Source organism: Nakaseomyces glabratus, chromosome I, assembly GCF_010111755.1.
Source record: "Nakaseomyces glabratus chromosome I, complete sequence".
In the NCBI taxonomy this organism is placed as follows: Eukaryota; Fungi; Ascomycota; class Saccharomycetes; order Saccharomycetales; family Saccharomycetaceae; genus Nakaseomyces; species Nakaseomyces glabratus.
In genome coordinates this window covers 995,047-1,012,530 of record NC_088959.1, presented here as the reverse complement: position 1 = coordinate 1,012,530, position 17,484 = coordinate 995,047, and the positions used below count along the sequence as shown (strand labels likewise).

The window sequence follows — 17,484 nt, the reverse complement described above, 5'->3', positions numbered from 1 at the left end:
ATAGCCTTTTGTTTATAATTGAGTGATACGATTCGATTATTATTTGCAAGTAAATATGACTGGAGTAGTCAAAATTAATCAACGCCTAGAAAATATAGTGAGTTTTTTATGTTAAATTGCAAATTAATCCGATGTAATTCCACATATATTTTGAAAATGCCAAAGGTTTATATATATTCGATGAATTTATTAAGTTTTGAATTTGAGTTAGAGATGCAATATGTAATTTTCAGTATCTTTAATACTTCAACTTGGCAACCAATTTTTGGTATTCGTCTATAAATTATAATGTAATTTGTTAACCAAACTTCTTAACTCAAAAATGCAATGACGGTGGATGTGATTATATTGAAGGACACATCCAGATCTTAGTGTGTGTATATGCAGATATTAGTGAATGCGGTATTGAGTCTGGAATGTGTTTGATGGCCTGTTTCATTCTACGCCTCGCTTATATATATTACTCAAACATTTTGGCATCTGGCCGGAATTTAGATAGCTGGTCAGTTTTAAATTATAGTTGTTTTAGAGTCGTAGGAGCTTTGTTTTAAATGGAAATGAATATGGGAAATAAACAAAAGAAAATTTTTTTCAAGACAAGTAGAAACAAAATAAATATCTAATGCGTTTGTTTTCGGATTGTAACTCTGTTCATCGAATTCGCATTGCTTGTTTGCATGTTTCTAATAGAGTGGCCATCATTTTTAATCTTTTTGTAAAAATTTTGAGTCCCTGTGACGTATCTGTGCATATCTCACACACAAATCGGAGTAATACAGCCAGCTATTGCTATATTATTATGGTTTAAAGTGTTGAGAGGTAGCAAGCAAAGGAAGTTTCTTGAAAAGTTAATGTCACATTTGCCTACTTTTCTTTTCATTGTACACTATGTTCTTTTTTTTCATTTGTTTTATTTAGCTAGCAGTATCAAACTTTGTGATAGAAAAACTAGTGTACATTATCTGGAGAAATTGTTGTGCCTTTGCAGTGCCAGGCCGTAAGTTTATCATGTTCGAGTCGATGGGCTGTAAATGCTGTTTGAAGGAAATAAAGTGATTACCTAAACAATTTCTACTCTCAGTTACCTGTCGAAGAATAGATTGTAAGGTATCCCAGTAGGACATGTCTCTTAGAGTAAGATGTTATTAAGACATGTATATCGGTATTTTCTGAGCTCAAGCTTTTTAGAGAACCAGGTATGATAAGTTTCATACAAAAGAAAAGCACCCGTTTATAATTTTATCATTGACAATACACCCAGGTTCCTAAGGTATGGTATTAAGGATGGTTTTTTGTCTATGAAAGAAATGGCCCGTAAAACTCAGTGGGTTTAGAAACATTACTTGTATAAGTGACGGATTTAATTGTGTCTTCTAGCTCCATATACTTGTAATATGGTTAACATATTCGCTGTTTCAAGAGGGTTTCTATTCTTTATTTCGTCATTGAACGCAGAAGAAAAGTGTCATTTTTTTAAAAAAATTTAAAAAAAAAAAGACTAACGATAAGAGCAGCTCTATTTGAACTTGAAATGTAAATTGGAATGTTTAAATTTTCGAAGGTTCCTTTCTCAAAAGAGCACAAGATGATTTAGCAGCAGAAAGACAAAAGTACTTGGCACATTTCGTTATGTATCTTTATAAACAATGTCTCTTTTTGCTGCTTATCAATATCAGTATTTAATAAAGGTTGTTGTTTTAAATTGGCAGTGTCCAAAAAAGAAAAATAAAAGATAAAAATAAAAATAAAAGATAAATTGAACACCATCTAATATCTCGAGCAAGTGTGTGTAGAAGAACAGAAAAATGATGTGCAATATACTTCATGGAGATTGGCATGGTTTTTACTTTGACTTGCTGAGCTTCAGTCCAGTGGTCGGTCAAATCTAAAATATCCACTTTAGAAACGTCTGCTATGCCCTGGGGAAAATGGAGCATAGATACACTAGAATGTCTTCCAAGTCGCTCCCAATAGAAGATATATATACTCAAAGACCACGTTTATAGTGTGGTTCTATCGTTGTTCTTTGTTATTGCATCATGATGAAATGATGATTGGAACTGATATTGATGTAGTGAAATTACTACATGTAGGTCTCGATCGTCGTATCGTACTCTTGCTCCGTCATTATATAGCAGTCTAGAAGACTACCTTACATGTTTGATTTGCTGTTCAGGGTTTCCCCCTCATCTATTCTTTTGGTTGTTTTGTCCAAGTTTTAGATATATTATTGCATCTAACCAGCAACGAAAGAGAGACCTCTTATCGGAAGAACATTGTTGAGGGATTCAATTTCAATGTGTAAAATTTGAATGAACATTAGCATTTGACTGAAACAAATAACGACCGAAAATAGCATAAGTTTTTTATCAGTTGATGTATCCTTCAACCAAACTGCTTGTAGCAGCTCAAAATACAAAGGAGTAAATACGGAAAGCTTGACATTATTTAGTCCTATGCAATGACTCAATTTCTGTGCATGTATTGAAATTGTTGGCTGGTCATATTGCAAAATTATTATGCTGGACATTTTCACTTACTATAATGACGTTTAGACTTTAGTAACCAATTTTAATACTTATCACTTAGTTGCATAAACTTTGAAATTATGTACATGGTCGCATAAGTATTCTCTCTTTAGATAGTCAAGTCTGTAAATGCATACTGAGTCAGCAAGAAAATTTGCAAGATTTCTTCATTGACCAAAAGAATAATCTCTGCTCTAGCTAGTATACATGTTAACAGCCTATTGAAATCCAGAACATCTAATTAATCGATATGCAAGGTATTCCACTGACGCAAAAGAAATCAATAGGGATCTGTATGTGATCGCAATACAAGAACTCATAGAACAATATTTTAGGGTATTTCTACTGGAGAAATCATGGTTTCCTATTGAAACGCTTTTCAACATACAATTGGAAATTATTATTTATATTCGGGTTGTATTTTTGTTTATGTTCTTCCTTGTTGGATCTTGTTGGAGGTCGGTTGTGGATAACATTTTACATGCTGTGCAGGAAGGCAGATGACTGTATATATCACAATGCTACAACTATATATCAAAAATATGTAAAATAATATTTAATAACTGACTTTATATACATCATTTTTTAAGTTTACAAACTGCAGATTGTATACTAACCTGCAATAATTGAGGGATTACTAGCTCCTCCGCCATTACTCTACACCTTTTTACTGGTTAATAATGTAGCATTGATATCAAACTCACTACATATGCTATTATCGTCAGGATGAAAAGATGACATTTTGAAGTTTTGCCGTAAGTGCTGTTGCCCATATATTTAAAGCTGTACTTTGAATAAACTGGCAGTACATTAATATCTTCCTGCTAAACTAGCAAATTACGTAATGAAAAAAAGTAAAAGAACGACACTCAATGAACAATTTGCTCTGTAGAGTTATTGAGCTTGTTTAGGGAATGTCAGGAAATAATATTAGAAGTTCTGTTCTTGAATTTCTCAATTATTGAGATATTTCCACCCTGAGGGACCAAATTTATAAGTTTTGGCATAAATAGTATATTTAATTTCAATACAGCAGGTTTAGTGTGTGTAAATAAATGGTTTCCTGCAAAAATCGTGTTAAAGATAAGAAATAATTTTGGGTGATGATTTTCTTCTCATTATCATATTAAACTCCATATTGAGCTCTTTATTTCAAGCTTCTCAAAATTTATGTATATTCATATATCTGAAATATTTTTCGACTGGGCAATCATTCAGTAGAAGCAATTAGTTTGTCCAAATTGATGCCTTTGTGGCTGTGTATTTGCTGTTTTTTGGATTCTGAGAAAGTACTCTAATGTAGTCGGAATGATTCATTTGTGAAGTTACTTTGCATGACACCCTGTATATGGCATATAGACTTTAAATAATTCCTATCCTATATGGCATGATATAGAAGAATATAATTAAGATTACCTAAGCCATGCTTTAAATGATAAGAAGTCATTGTGTTGGTGGATTTATAGATTATAGAAAAGATACAAACAGCTGAAAATGATCATTGTCTTTATTATTTCCGTTGATTTCCAAAAAAAAACGGAAATAAGCAAATTTATAAAAAAAGCCCTCCCAAGTAGTTGAAACACTATTTTAGATAAAATGCAATAACAATGAGATTATTATCGATACCATGGGAACATGGTTCCATAAATTGGTGCTTCCTCCATGGAATACTGAAGAAACACCCACTTCTATTGAAGAGGGGGGCAAACCCGACTTTTTAGGTGCCCCACCTAATATAGATGTTCTGGCACTGTCTTTTGATGTATTTGTCTCGTTTTTACTAGATGAGGTGGGGGATTGTGATTTATCTGATATGTTAAGTAAAATGCTGTTAGGAGAAGCGACCGATCCAGATATCTTTGTCTCTGTAGTAGACATTACAAGAGAAGGATTATTACTCTTGCCCACTTGAACCGTACCACTGTTAGAACTACCTGTAGAAACTGCCAAACTTAGTGTATCTGACATTGTGTTAAGAACCATACTATGAGATTGGCTACTTATAGGTGTGCCAGAGGGTCCAGTTAATGTAGAAATTACACTATTTTGATGAGATCCAGTAACTTGTGATTCCTTAGCTGTATAGGCTGATTGCAATTTTGAAGAATGACTGGATGAAACCAAAGTTGAAACATTCAAAATATCTCCTGATGATGAGGATTTTATAACGTCGGACTTCGAGTTCAGAGTAGGTGCTTCCTTTGTATACGAAATATCGCTTACAGTCTTTGTCGATGTGAATGCGTTAGTCTGAGAAGTGACACTAACCACACCACTAGACTGTAACCCGTTACTAAAGGATAGTTGTGTTGAACTGTTACTATAAGCAGATACAACTGAACTTGTCACATTTAATGAAGGAGTCATAAATGGAGGATTATTATCCACATAAACGCGAGTAGCATTGAACAGAGTGCTGCTGGTAATAATCTCTCCCTTCTCATCAACAGTGATGAAGAACGAGATCCAGTCGCTCTCAACATAGTCCTCACCAGTAGTAGCCGTCACCGTCAAAGGTGGAGCACTGTACGTCCTGGTGCTGCTCGTGGTGATCACACCGCCAAACTCGTTCGTAGTGGTCCAGAATGACACAACCTCATAGTTCGTCATATCGTTCTCAAGAACAACTGTGTGCGTCTCCACTGGAGGTGCAGAGCCAAATGATGTGTGTTGTGCTTCTGCATCAATGTATTCACGTGTGGCATTGACGGTCGTGCTGCCAGTCACAATATCTCCCTTCTCATCAACTGTGATGAAGAACGAGATCCAGTCACTCTCAACATAGTCTGGCGCAGTAGTAGCCGTGACCGTCACAGGTGGTGGACTGTATGTAACAGTACTACTCGTGGTGATTATGCCACCAAACTCGTTCGTAGTCGTCCAGTAGCTTATCACCAGATATTCAGTCACTTCATTGCCAAGGTCAACAGTCTTAGTCTCCACAGGTGGTGCAGGTCCAAATGATGTGTGTGGAGCTTCACCGTCAATGTATTCACGTGTGGCATTGATGGTCGTGCTGCCAGTCACAATATCTCCCTTCTCATCAACTGTGATGAAGAACGAGATCCAGTCACTCTCAACATAGTCTGGCGCAGTAGTAGCCGTGACTGTCACAGGGGGCGGACTGTAGGTGTCAACCTTGCTGGTGGTGATTAGACCACCAAACTCGTTCGTAGTCGTCCAGTAGCTTATCACCAGATATTCAGTCACTTCATTGCCAAGGTCAACAGTCTTAGTCTCCACAGGTGGTGCAGGTCCAAATGATGTGTGTGGAGCTTCACCGTCAATGTATTCACGTGTGGCATTGATGGTCGTGCTGCCAGTCACAATATCTCCCTTCTCATCAACTGTGATGAAGAACGAGATCCAGTCACTCTCAACATAGTCTGGCGCAGTAGTAGCCGTGACTGTCACAGGGGGCGGACTGTAGGTGTCAACCTTGCTGGTGGTGATTAGACCACCAAACTCGTTCGTAGTCGTCCAGTAGCTTATCACCAGATATTCAGTCACTTCATTGCCAAGGTCAACAGTCTTAGTCTCCACAGGTGGTGCAGGTCCAAATGATGTGTGTGGAGCTTCACCGTCAATGTATTCACGTGTGGCATTGATGGTCGTGCTGCCAGTCACAATATCTCCCTTCTCATCAACTGTGATGAAGAACGAGATCCAGTCACTCTCAACATAGTCTGGCGCAGTAGTAGCCGTGACCGTCACAGGTGGTGGACTGTATGTAACAGTACTACTCGTGGTGATTATGCCACCAAACTCGTTCGTAGTCGTCCAATACGTAACTACTTCATAATCAGTGACTCCGTTACCAAGATCAACTGTATGTGTCACTGGGGGTGGTGCAGGTCCAAATGATGTGTGTGGAGCTTCACCGTCAATGTATTCACGTGTGGCATTGATGGTCGTGCTGCCAGTCACAATATCTCCCTTCTCATCAACTGTGATGAAGAACGAGATCCAGTCACTCTCAACATAGTCTGGCGCAGTAGTAGCCGTGACCGTCACAGGGGGCGGACTGTAGGTGTCAACCTTGCTGGTGGTGATTAGACCACCAAACTCGTTCGTAGTCGTCCAGTAGCTTATCACCAGATATTCAGTCACTTCATTGCCAAGGTCAACAGTCTTAGTCTCCACAGGTGGTGCAGGTCCAAATGATGTGTGTGGAGCTTCACCGTCAATGTATTCACGTGTGGCATTGATGGTCGTGCTGCCAGTCACAATATCTCCCTTCTCATCAACTGTGATGAAGAACGAGATCCAGTCACTCTCAACATAGTCTGGCGCAGTAGTAGCCGTGACCGTCACAGGGGGCGGACTGTAGGTGTCAACCTTGCTGGTGGTGATTAGACCACCAAACTCGTTCGTAGTCGTCCAGTAGCTTATCACCAGATATTCAGTCACTTCATTGCCAAGGTCAACAGTCTTAGTCTCCACAGGTGGTGCAGGTCCAAATGATGTGTGTGGAGCTTCACCGTCAATGTATTCACGTGTGGCATTGATGGTCGTGCTGCCAGTCACAATATCTCCCTTCTCATCAACTGTGATGAAGAACGAGATCCAGTCACTCTCAACATAGTCTGGCGCAGTAGTAGCCGTGACTGTCACAGGGGGCGGACTGTAGGTGTCAACCTTGCTGGTGGTGATTAGACCACCAAACTCGTTCGTAGTCGTCCAGTAGCTTATCACCAGATATTCAGTCACTTCATTGCCAAGGTCAACAGTCTTAGTCTCCACAGGTGGTGCAGGTCCAAATGATGTGTGTGGAGCTTCACCGTCAATGTATTCACGTGTGGCATTGATGGTCGTGCTGCCAGTCACAATATCTCCCTTCTCATCAACTGTGATGAAGAACGAGATCCAGTCACTCTCAACATAGTCTGGCGCAGTAGTAGCCGTGACCGTCACAGGGGGCGGACTGTAGGTGTCAACCTTGCTGGTGGTGATTAGACCACCAAACTCGTTCGTAGTCGTCCAGTAGCTTATCACCAGATATTCAGTCACTTCATTGCCAAGGTCAACAGTCTTAGTCTCCACAGGTGGTGCAGGTCCAAATGATGTGTGTGGAGCTTCACCGTCAATGTATTCACGTGTGGCATTGATGGTCGTGCTGCCAGTCACAATATCTCCCTTCTCATCAACTGTGATGAAGAACGAGATCCAGTCACTCTCAACATAGTCTGGCGCAGTAGTAGCCGTGACCGTCACAGGTGGTGGACTGTATGTAACAGTACTACTCGTGGTGATTATGCCACCAAACTCGTTCGTAGTCGTCCAATACGTAACTACTTCATAATCAGTGACTCCGTTACCAAGATCAACTGTATGTGTCACTGGGGGTGGTGCAGGTCCAAATGATGTATGTGGTGGATCTGGTAGAATATCTTCTCGTGTAGCATTTATCGTGGTGCTACCCGTAATTGGCTTACCATCACTATCTGTAGTACTGAAGAAGCTAATGACATCCTCTTCAACGTATTCAGGGTTATGTATTGTAACTGTGGTTATTGGCGGAATTGATAGAGATGGTGTTATAGTGGGTACTACCACTTGGTAAATGGTAGATGTACTTTCTACACCATCAATACCAGTAAATGGACTGTAACTAGTACCTGTCGTTGTGGTGCTCAACACCCAACCTGACGTAATGGATGTGGTAACAGTTGGTGGAGGCTTATAAGTGCAGGTAGAACATTGATCATACTGCCAAATGTAACCGTTCCAGTCGGTACGTTTGGTCCCGCTAGGATCTGTGAAAGCAGCATTAAGAACACCGTTACCTAAGCCGTTATAGTATGCTATTCTAAGTGGGTAGGCGACGCCCTTTACCATGTAAAGTGTTCTTGATGGGTTGATTGAATCAGTTACCGTGATATCATTGGCAGTGGCTTGTGGCCACGTCTTGAATGCGTCGCATGGAAAAGTTGATGGGTTTCCAATAAAAATAATAGCAGCATCATCGGAACCTGTCAAACTGAAGGTATACATACCGGATTGGGTTGGAACAAAGTATCCTTGAAGCTCTACCAGCAGGTATAATGGATAAACTGTTAAGCCGTAAATGGTTGTGAATAGATCAGTACCTCTTAACTGAATATTCGGTGTTGTAGTACTTGCTTGTTGTGTTGTTAATGTAAATGTACCTGGATAATTTAATAACTCTTTGTAGCTATTTCCAGTAATCCACAAACCCAGCCGAGCAGTTGTTGCCAAAAACCCAGGTTTTTTGCTGAAATTGTCAGGGAACTGGCAGACTGTAGTAAAATCAACTGGATTCTTGGCCAAACCCAAGTTGATCATTGATAGTACAAATACCAACAATGACCAAAGCATTGTTGTCTGTCTCATATTTGGAGGATACTTTCAAAATGAGATATAATACTATAATGTGTAGCAGAAAATAATGAAAAAATCTTGAATGAAATTAGATTTTGGCTTGTTATCTTGTTAGTGATAATATGTAGAGTTCAAACCAATAAAGTACAACCGACTGAAAAGCAATAGTAAATGTCAAAAAAAAAAACAATAATAATAATATTAATCCAAACCTCTGAAAGTGAAAAAAAATAACTTGTAATTTCTAGAAAAGAAAACTGAACACCCACTTTATATATACTCGAAATTCTATCAAGGATAAAAATAACTCCCGAAGATGTGCAGTACTTTGGAAACTATTGAAACAATTTCAGATCCGACGTGAAGATGCTGATGATAAATTATCTTATACTGTAAGTGGGCAAAAGAACGGTTACTTTGAGAAACAGTTATGAATAAAAAATACCTATAACTCCTGTACTTTCAAAACTTGGATAAGCTGTACAGTGATTTCCTCAAAATTTTCTGTTTCTATAATTTCCGAAATCTGGTAGCGTATGCACCGTAAGTCCTCTTGTCGATGGCAGTAATTGTAGTGAAACCCTCTTCTATTTTTTATAATCAAACGCCTATAATTTGGAAGTGTACAAGCATATGTAGATGTGAAGGATTTACTTGGCGCAGAATATATTGATATCCGGGAATCATGAAAGAGAGGGTGATCGTAAGGGGCAAAAAACGGTTTCCTAGTTGCTCATAATAAATATTTTTTTAAAACAAAAAAAAAATTCCTCAATATACTTTTGTATGTGCATTGTGGTGTTGAATAATTGTTGTTTACTTCTTTCCACATTACTTTAATTTTCTTCAAGTATCTAGAAAAAAAACGGTATAATGAATTCTAGACTATGTCATCAGATGGCACTGTGGGCATTATTTGATTATGATTTGCTCCATACATACCTGAAATACAGTAGAGTTGATAGAAGGCAGTTCATTCCTTTTGCTTTGTGGAAGTAAATCCTCGCACACAAATAGTTTGTAGAGATTCTGATGTAATAGCAGGTCATTTTGGTAAATAAGAACTTTTGGAGGATAGTGGACCACAAAGACAAATCAAGGAGGCTAGCTTTTCTTAGTATATTGCATAACAGAGTTGAAGAAGAATCTCAAATCACTGTTAGGTTTTTAATCAGTAGTGGTGTACACTAACTTGTAAGCACTTAGTATCATCATTGGTAGAAACGGAGACGGCAGAGAGGTCTTCTTGGAACAGCATATTAGATTATTCGTCACAGACAGATTCAAGGGGCAGCTCTATCAAGGATTTTTTTTAATTTTCATTACCGGGATGGAGGGGGGAGGCAGGTTCAGACAATAAAAATAGATTTCTTAACATAATAAAACGTACTACCGATACATTCAATACTATTGGGCCTTTTGATAATCCGATCCTCTATTAGGGGGAGTTAGTTCCGCATTTAGTAACAAAATTTTAGTTGGTGTAAACTCCTGGGGGGATCAGTTTCTTGTTTTCATTATTTTTTATTTTCATCCCGATGGCTAACTCTTGAGTAAGGAGAGATTAAACATAAAGGATTGGCAAACGTTTAGGAAGTTAGTATCCCCGGAGCTTCATATTAATCTGACAAACTGTTGCACAACTGATGACCTTTCAAGAAGATTTCAATTAAAAAGTGAAAGATGAGAGGGGGAGAGATAGTACTCAAAACATGCGCACCAGTCCCGAGCATGGAAAGTTTGGTAATACTTGTTATTGTGTAGAATGGATTAGTGGATAAACAAATTCCGCACGGCAGTTCTTATAGGTATAATGCCCTCCCTAACCCCGGAGGGCAAAACAAAAAAAAAATTGCAAAATTCCCGAAAAGCCGTAGTTCATATTCAACGGGAACTTGAAACGGAAGAGACTAAGAATAGCGCACAGAAAAGCTGGCGTTGGTGAAGGGAAAACCTGAGCTAATCAGTTAGTCAGAGGAATCTAGCTTAAACTGAATCTACCTCGGGAGCGGATTGGGTGGGGGGAGAACGGAAGTGTTGCAAATAAAACATAGAAAGGTCTGTACAGATGCAAAAAGACTTACGTGATTTTCATAGAATATTCATCAAATGTACAAACTTTGAGTTCTAAGATGACTTGCGAACTACTCACCAAAAGGGAGAATCCTTTTGAGATCAGTGTTTCTCGGTTTTGCCCTCACTATACTCCTTCAGCACCAGTAAAGGACGGGTCGTATGTCCATTTTTACAGTGTTTGTTGCCAAGAGCAATATGTGCCACTATTCTCACATTCACTATCAGTAGACGGAGGAAGGGTGGAAGTAGGAGCATTACAAGGGTGAACCTCAAAAAGTAATTTTGTAAGCACATATTGGCAATGCTTGTGGTTAAAAGGGGGCTAAGGAATGCTTCCAAGATAATGCGGTATTTTTTTTGGTCTTCACCCGTGTTTGAATTAGTTGGTATTCATTATGATTTGATTGTAGAACGGGGATGAGGCAGAGGAGGAGGAGTAATTTACTCTTTCGACTCTAATATTGTGGGTTGGCTTTTGTTTCCATTTTGCCGGAATAGTTATGTGAGCAGAGCTTTGATAAGGTTTTACGTTGAGGTAGTAAGTAAAACAGGATCACTAAAGATTCTATAAATTGTAAGGTGAGATGACGTACAGTTAAAGTACTGCCTGACTTTATTGCAAGTCAGTGCTCCAAGTGTTGTATAATCTAAGAATAAAAATAGCTCAGCTCAATAACTTTTTGATGTTGCTTAAAAAATTATAGTCTTGGATCTAAACCCCCCTTACTGTCGTAATGTTGCTTCCCTACTGCCACGGAGAATATACCTAAGTTGTATCTAATAGGTATGAAATATATGTAGCTGGGAAAAGCCACTGCTAAACTAAAGAACGAAACTGAGAATTAGTGTTCGGACAGAAGATTAACTCCGAGCAACCTAGCGAAAAAGTACTTACTTCACTGCTGTGCCATTGTAGTTTTCATTGGGAATCTGACTGTACAATATCATCTGCAGTTTCTATTTTTAGCGAATGAGAGTCGCTCTCTTCTGATTGTTCTTGCTCATACAAAATGTACTTGAGAATTGTGTAAGCATTTCTTTTGGTATCATTACATGACTAACGTACCATTAATTAATGCTTTACTATATTTGTTAATGATCCTTAGTAATTACAAAAAAGACCTTAATAGCACTTTTGTTTTGCATGTTACTTACATAAAAGCCTGTACTGCACATAAACTAATGGGACGGTTATTCTTAACCACTCTGAAGAGTGCATAAATGGGTTGCTACGTATTGGTTAATAGATATTCGATTGTTTAAAACATACGGAGAGACTAATCAAAAATACTTTGAGATTTGTTTTTTGGGCACTGGAAATTTTTTAATTAATATGTAGTTGGAAATGCCTCGCAATAGTTTTCTGTATTTAGCGCTATTTGTAGATATCGCGTAGATGTTTCATTAAAATAACTATAAAAAACTAGTTTTTCAGCTTTGTAATTTTTAGCTAAATCATTGTATAGAAGGATCAGAAGCTTACCCTGCTCAATAACTCCTTTATTTCATGCATTGGCAAAGGGTATAGCTAATGTTATTGATGCTTTTTAAATTTGACTAAAGTCTTTATAATATGTGCTCATACATTTGGTCAATACTATTCAGATCACATAAGAGAGTTAACGTCATTTGAAATAGTCAATCACTATCTGCACAGCTACCTGCTTTCTGAAAATTGAGTGGACCTATGAAACCAAATTTTCAAATTTTTATCATATGTAATGTTTTATTATTATTCTATGGATGTCGCAATTTCTATATTGAAGTCATAACTTGTTACATCCATGACGAGTAAAATGCCAGACTATGCTGAAATTGAGTCTTGCATTGCAGGGCAAATATCAAGTGTAGGGAAAAAATTGCAAAAGGATGTTCAAAATTGGGTATAATATTACAGTTCTTACTTTTCAAATGTTCAAAAATGTTCAATTGTTTTCAATTTTAAAACAAATGTTGCGCTCTCATTTGATGCGTGAGTTCTACAATAAAATGGTCTATCGACGCAAAGTACCTTCTATCTTTTACGAACAAAGAAAGGTTTGTTAACGAATTGAAACATATCTTTTTCAAAGCACAATCGTAGATTGAATAATTGACAATGTTAAATTTTACCATTTCACATATCACTTATAATAGAATCGCTATCCCGAACTGTATCACATTGGTCTCACTACTTTGCGGGTAACATAGCAAAATGCTAACGCATATGCTGTTGGGATCACGTGAATATGACCAATTGTACGGCACACTTTATATCAGTAGGATGTTGCAGTGTTTATAATTCAAGTTTGGGATGTGAAAGTCAGATTGAAAGAACAAAACATTAAACTTCACATATTCTGAGGATGATAATTCAACAAATTGTTGAAAATGATAAGTGAATATTGTCTTGAATATTGTTAGGATGATTGTACTTAACGAGTTTTCTCATTTTGCTATCTAGATCGTTACCTCAAATGTAGATTACTCATAAGAAATATGAGATAGACAGGAGATGAAGCCATTACATTCCAAGACTTATCTGCTCTCCAAATAGATATAATTTTTGCCCCTTGTAAGTATCATAATTGATATCACTAAAACCTAATGGTTATTTTTGATTTGCACAAGAGAATAGCATGGCTATGTTTGCTTGACCAAGGGCACACCTTCTATGTGAAATACCACCTTTTTAAGAGAAAGTCATATAACAACCGTCCATGATGGATTAGCAACTGATATGTATTTTCACTACCCGAATATTGCCCTTCCTAGAAGTGAGCAGCATAGTATAAAAATTATACTAATTGAAGTAGCTAATATTTAGACAAAGATTTAAGAATTCCAAGATCAGATACCAATCGTCTCAAATTTATTTGGATACCCACATTAAATTTCAAAACTTTGTGAATTAGAAATAACGTTACAACACTATCAACTTCAGTTTAAAATGAAACGAAGAGCGTCATTCTCTCTCTCTAAAGAAAAGATTCACACTCATACGTGATTAGCTCTTTTACTATTTATCCCAGTAAATAAATAATACAACAATAGGCACATGGAAAATCATTCACCTAACTTACCATTCCAGAACAGATAAGTATTAATATATAAAAATACCACTGTGTTGTTGGGGCTTAGAAACTGGATTTCCTGACCTGGTGTTGTAATTAAGACTGCATTGGTTTGGTAGGGCAAAGCTCATCTCTTCTCGAGATAAATGTATCAAGTGTGGTTTATTACATCATCGGTCCTCAAACCGTGAATGCTGTGTTAGAATGCTTTATTGTGGCACAGAAATGAACTGATACACCCATGTAGGTTAAGGTCAAATACATATTGGGTCAAGAAAAGTCCAGAGAGATTACTCTCTAGAAGAAGATTCCACAAATTATTTTTCAACATGCTTCTAAAAATAAAGAATGTGATGATAATAGTGTATATGCTAGTTAATTAGAAATTAAATAAATGGGTCAAGGCATTAATGAGCTCGAAGACCTACATATACTATACATCATCCTTGTTTTTATTGGTTCAATGTAGATCATTAGAGGCACTTTTAGTCTATATAGTGAATCTATTTTAAGAGACTAACTCCTATATTTTTATCAATGGTACTAAGTATCGATATATCGTCCAAAATACTGTTGTTTCACATGAGGAACATATTTGAGAAACTATGTGGATGTATCTATGACGTGTAAGGGTGTAAATGGATTATGGAATGATTACATAGTATGAATGCTACCTATAAGAAATACATTTTCCTTTTTGTTCCCATAAAAATAGTTCAGATAGTCTCTCCACAATAGATACCACTTACTAAAATCAATAGCAAATCCAGAATAAAAAAAATAAGAAGTACCATTGAAGAGATGATAATATCAACATAACCCCAATACAAGCAGTAGTTTTATTTGTTTATTTCTTTTTGTCTTGGGGATACAGATCGCATGGCATATTTCTTGTGAATAGTCTTGCAAGGTTTAGTTCAAGCAATGTATTTCTTTCTCTTTTTTTCTTTTCTTTCGTTTTCCTCTCTTAAGCAAAAATTCATGCCTGTTTACCAGTTTAGAAAATGGGATTTTCATCTCCTCGGGGTATATCGGCAAATCCCAAAAAAAATCATGTTTTCCATGGGGCTGTGGAACAGTTATGTAGAGTACGTAACACAGAAGAGCAAAAGACTTAAAACCCAAATGGAAAACAAGCCCACTACATCCCATTTTCGCCCCTCTTTTCTTGTTAAGGTAAACTCCCACTAGCATTTTACTCTCGTAGAATAGGTCTCTTCCCCTGCTTCCTTCTTAGAGAGACTTGCTTTCCGATCAGCCATCTCAGAATAGTTTCCCGAAGTAGTAAGTGTTGGAGGACTCATAGATACGGAGCTGCGATTTACTTGTTTTCTTAGTCCTAAATCGCCGGACAACTTCTAAAAAACAAACACAAACAGAACCATGCCGTCCCGGGCAGTGCAACGCTAAACTTCTTAGCCTCTTAGCCTCTTAGCCTCTTAGCTGATTTGTAGATTTTTTCTGTACCACTCTCTCACATCCAGTAGAGCCGAGACTTTCGTCCGAGTGTTTCTTCATGGAGTGGGCAACCCCCCCCAATTCTTGCCGGCCCGGCTTCCCTCTCTGCCTCTCTCCCTTCTGCACAGGCTTCTGCACAGGCTTCTACGCCAAGGTGCACAGAAGAAAATCCGCATCTTGCTCCAAAAAGGGAGAAAGAGAAAAAAAAGGGAACCCATCAACAAGGCAAATCATCAGAACGCGCGTGAGAAACGGAAAAAGCCCCTTTGTGTCTGTTTCCACTGAACACAGCGCACTACAACACTGGGACCACTTATTACTCGTTATTTAGTCAGTTATCTCCGAATCTTGAAAATACCTCTACGAGGAGCATAGAAGGTCCCAGAATCAAGATAAGAAAAAAGTAACAACGCAACAAAGCATCAAGTGTTTACAGACTTGCAATTGTAGGGGTCCTTCACAGAAATAAAGTTTTTCCCTCTTTAATGCTGGTCGACAGTTAAGTCCAGGTACTATGCCTAATAGCCGTTCCTCAGCATTTCATCTGGATTCTAAATTCCCTGTGCCACGAATATTTCTTAGGAAGCTGCATAGTCAGTTGCCTCTGTGAGTGTGCATGTGTAAGTCTCGAGTAAATTTCAATTAGACTAGACTCCCAGGCAGAGCATAAGAAATCTAGTAGCACTCTTTTCCAACCACCCCTCTTCTGTATAACTACTAGGGGCATCGTAGCACTGTCCTATTACAAAATGCACCTACAACGTTTTTGAGGGATCGGAAAAGCATTTTGACTAAATGTAGAGAATCGAACGTACATGCTGCAATTTACAATATTGTTCAGAAAACTGTTAAATGAGTTTTGGCAAAGAGGAATCTCCATTGCCCGGCCCTTTTCTAATTAAGGATAGAGAAGATTGTTGGTGGGCCTGGACCCGTTATCCCGATCCCAATCCCTTCCTTCTGTATTACACCACAACACACACACACACAAAAAAAGTAAATTAGTAATTCATTTGCCATCGTACACATTATGGAAAACGTCATTATTACAGATGTGCGCACACTCGCAATGTGGTTTCCTTCCGATCCTTTTCGATGATCCTCTGCTATTATCTCTATCCTGAGATGCGCATCTTCTGTTTTTTTTTTTCCCTGAAAGTACAGCTACATGAAGAGCCTTAAATTTCCACACTCCCTACTCTTAATTAGAATCAATTAAATGAATTACATTTTCTTAACTGGCTTTCTTGTGAAGAAAATCTCTTAAAATATGTTGCAGAGAAGTAATAGCGTATGCATCGACTAGTTTTTGGTTCAAGGAGGGTCATTTTTGATGTGGTAACTATCCATGGATGGATACCGGAAAATTTTTCTTGTAATCTCCATTATATAACAATAAAAAATGCTGGGAAAATGCACAAAGTATCTCACAGTATATATACAACAGCTATCTTCTTTAAAAAATCTTGTTTGTTTTTCCTTTCAGGGTTCGATTTAATTTCCTTCCCCATACACAAAAGAATCCATATAATCCCAAACTTTTAAAATTTTTTTTTGAAATACTAATATTCATTTTGTATATAACATTGGTATAAAAGAGAAGATTTGATTTGAGAACCAGTGACAACTAATTTACACACACACAAAATTTTTGAAACTAAAGGAATAACAGCAATACACATTGAAGCTTTTAATATAACAGCCGGGAAAAGAACTGTTTACATTTAAGTCAACTTTACTAGAATTCTTAGAGCAATAGTTTTTCCATCCCTAATACGTTAATCTGAAGAAGTTTAAGTTAAGTACAAGAGAGCGTATAAAATAAAAACAGGGTAATAATCATCAAGACCCCCAAGTTCCCCAATTTATTATTTTTCCTAATATTTTGCGGTTATTGATTGTTTGATCGAATACAATCAAATATACATACCATTGCAACAACAATATATTTTCAGGGAGAGCAAAACAACTTGACATTACAAATAAGTCTTTTATTTATAACTGAATCGTAACGAAGATTAAAC

At 37.5% G+C, this 17,484-nt stretch overlaps 2 protein-coding genes across 2 annotated transcripts; both read right to left on the bottom strand.

Annotated features, from left to right (window-relative positions):
- Positions 1-914: 914 nt before the first annotated feature.
- GVI51_I10043 (uncharacterized protein) lies at positions 915-1,124 on the bottom strand (the record flags this gene model as incomplete). Its single annotated transcript, XM_065626629.1, has 1 exon — positions 915-1,124. One exon carries the CDS (start codon positions 1,122-1,124, stop codon positions 915-917), a length of 210 nt encoding a protein of 69 aa, XP_065482701.1.
- Positions 1,125-4,118: 2,994 nt separating this feature from the next.
- Positions 4,119-8,885, bottom strand: PWP3 (the record flags this gene model as incomplete). Its single annotated transcript, XM_002999518.2, has 1 exon — positions 4,119-8,885. The coding sequence occupies one exon, from the start codon at positions 8,883-8,885 to the stop codon at positions 4,119-4,121; it is 4,767 nt and encodes a 1,588-aa protein (XP_002999564.2).
- Positions 8,886-17,484: the final 8,599 nt, after the last annotated feature.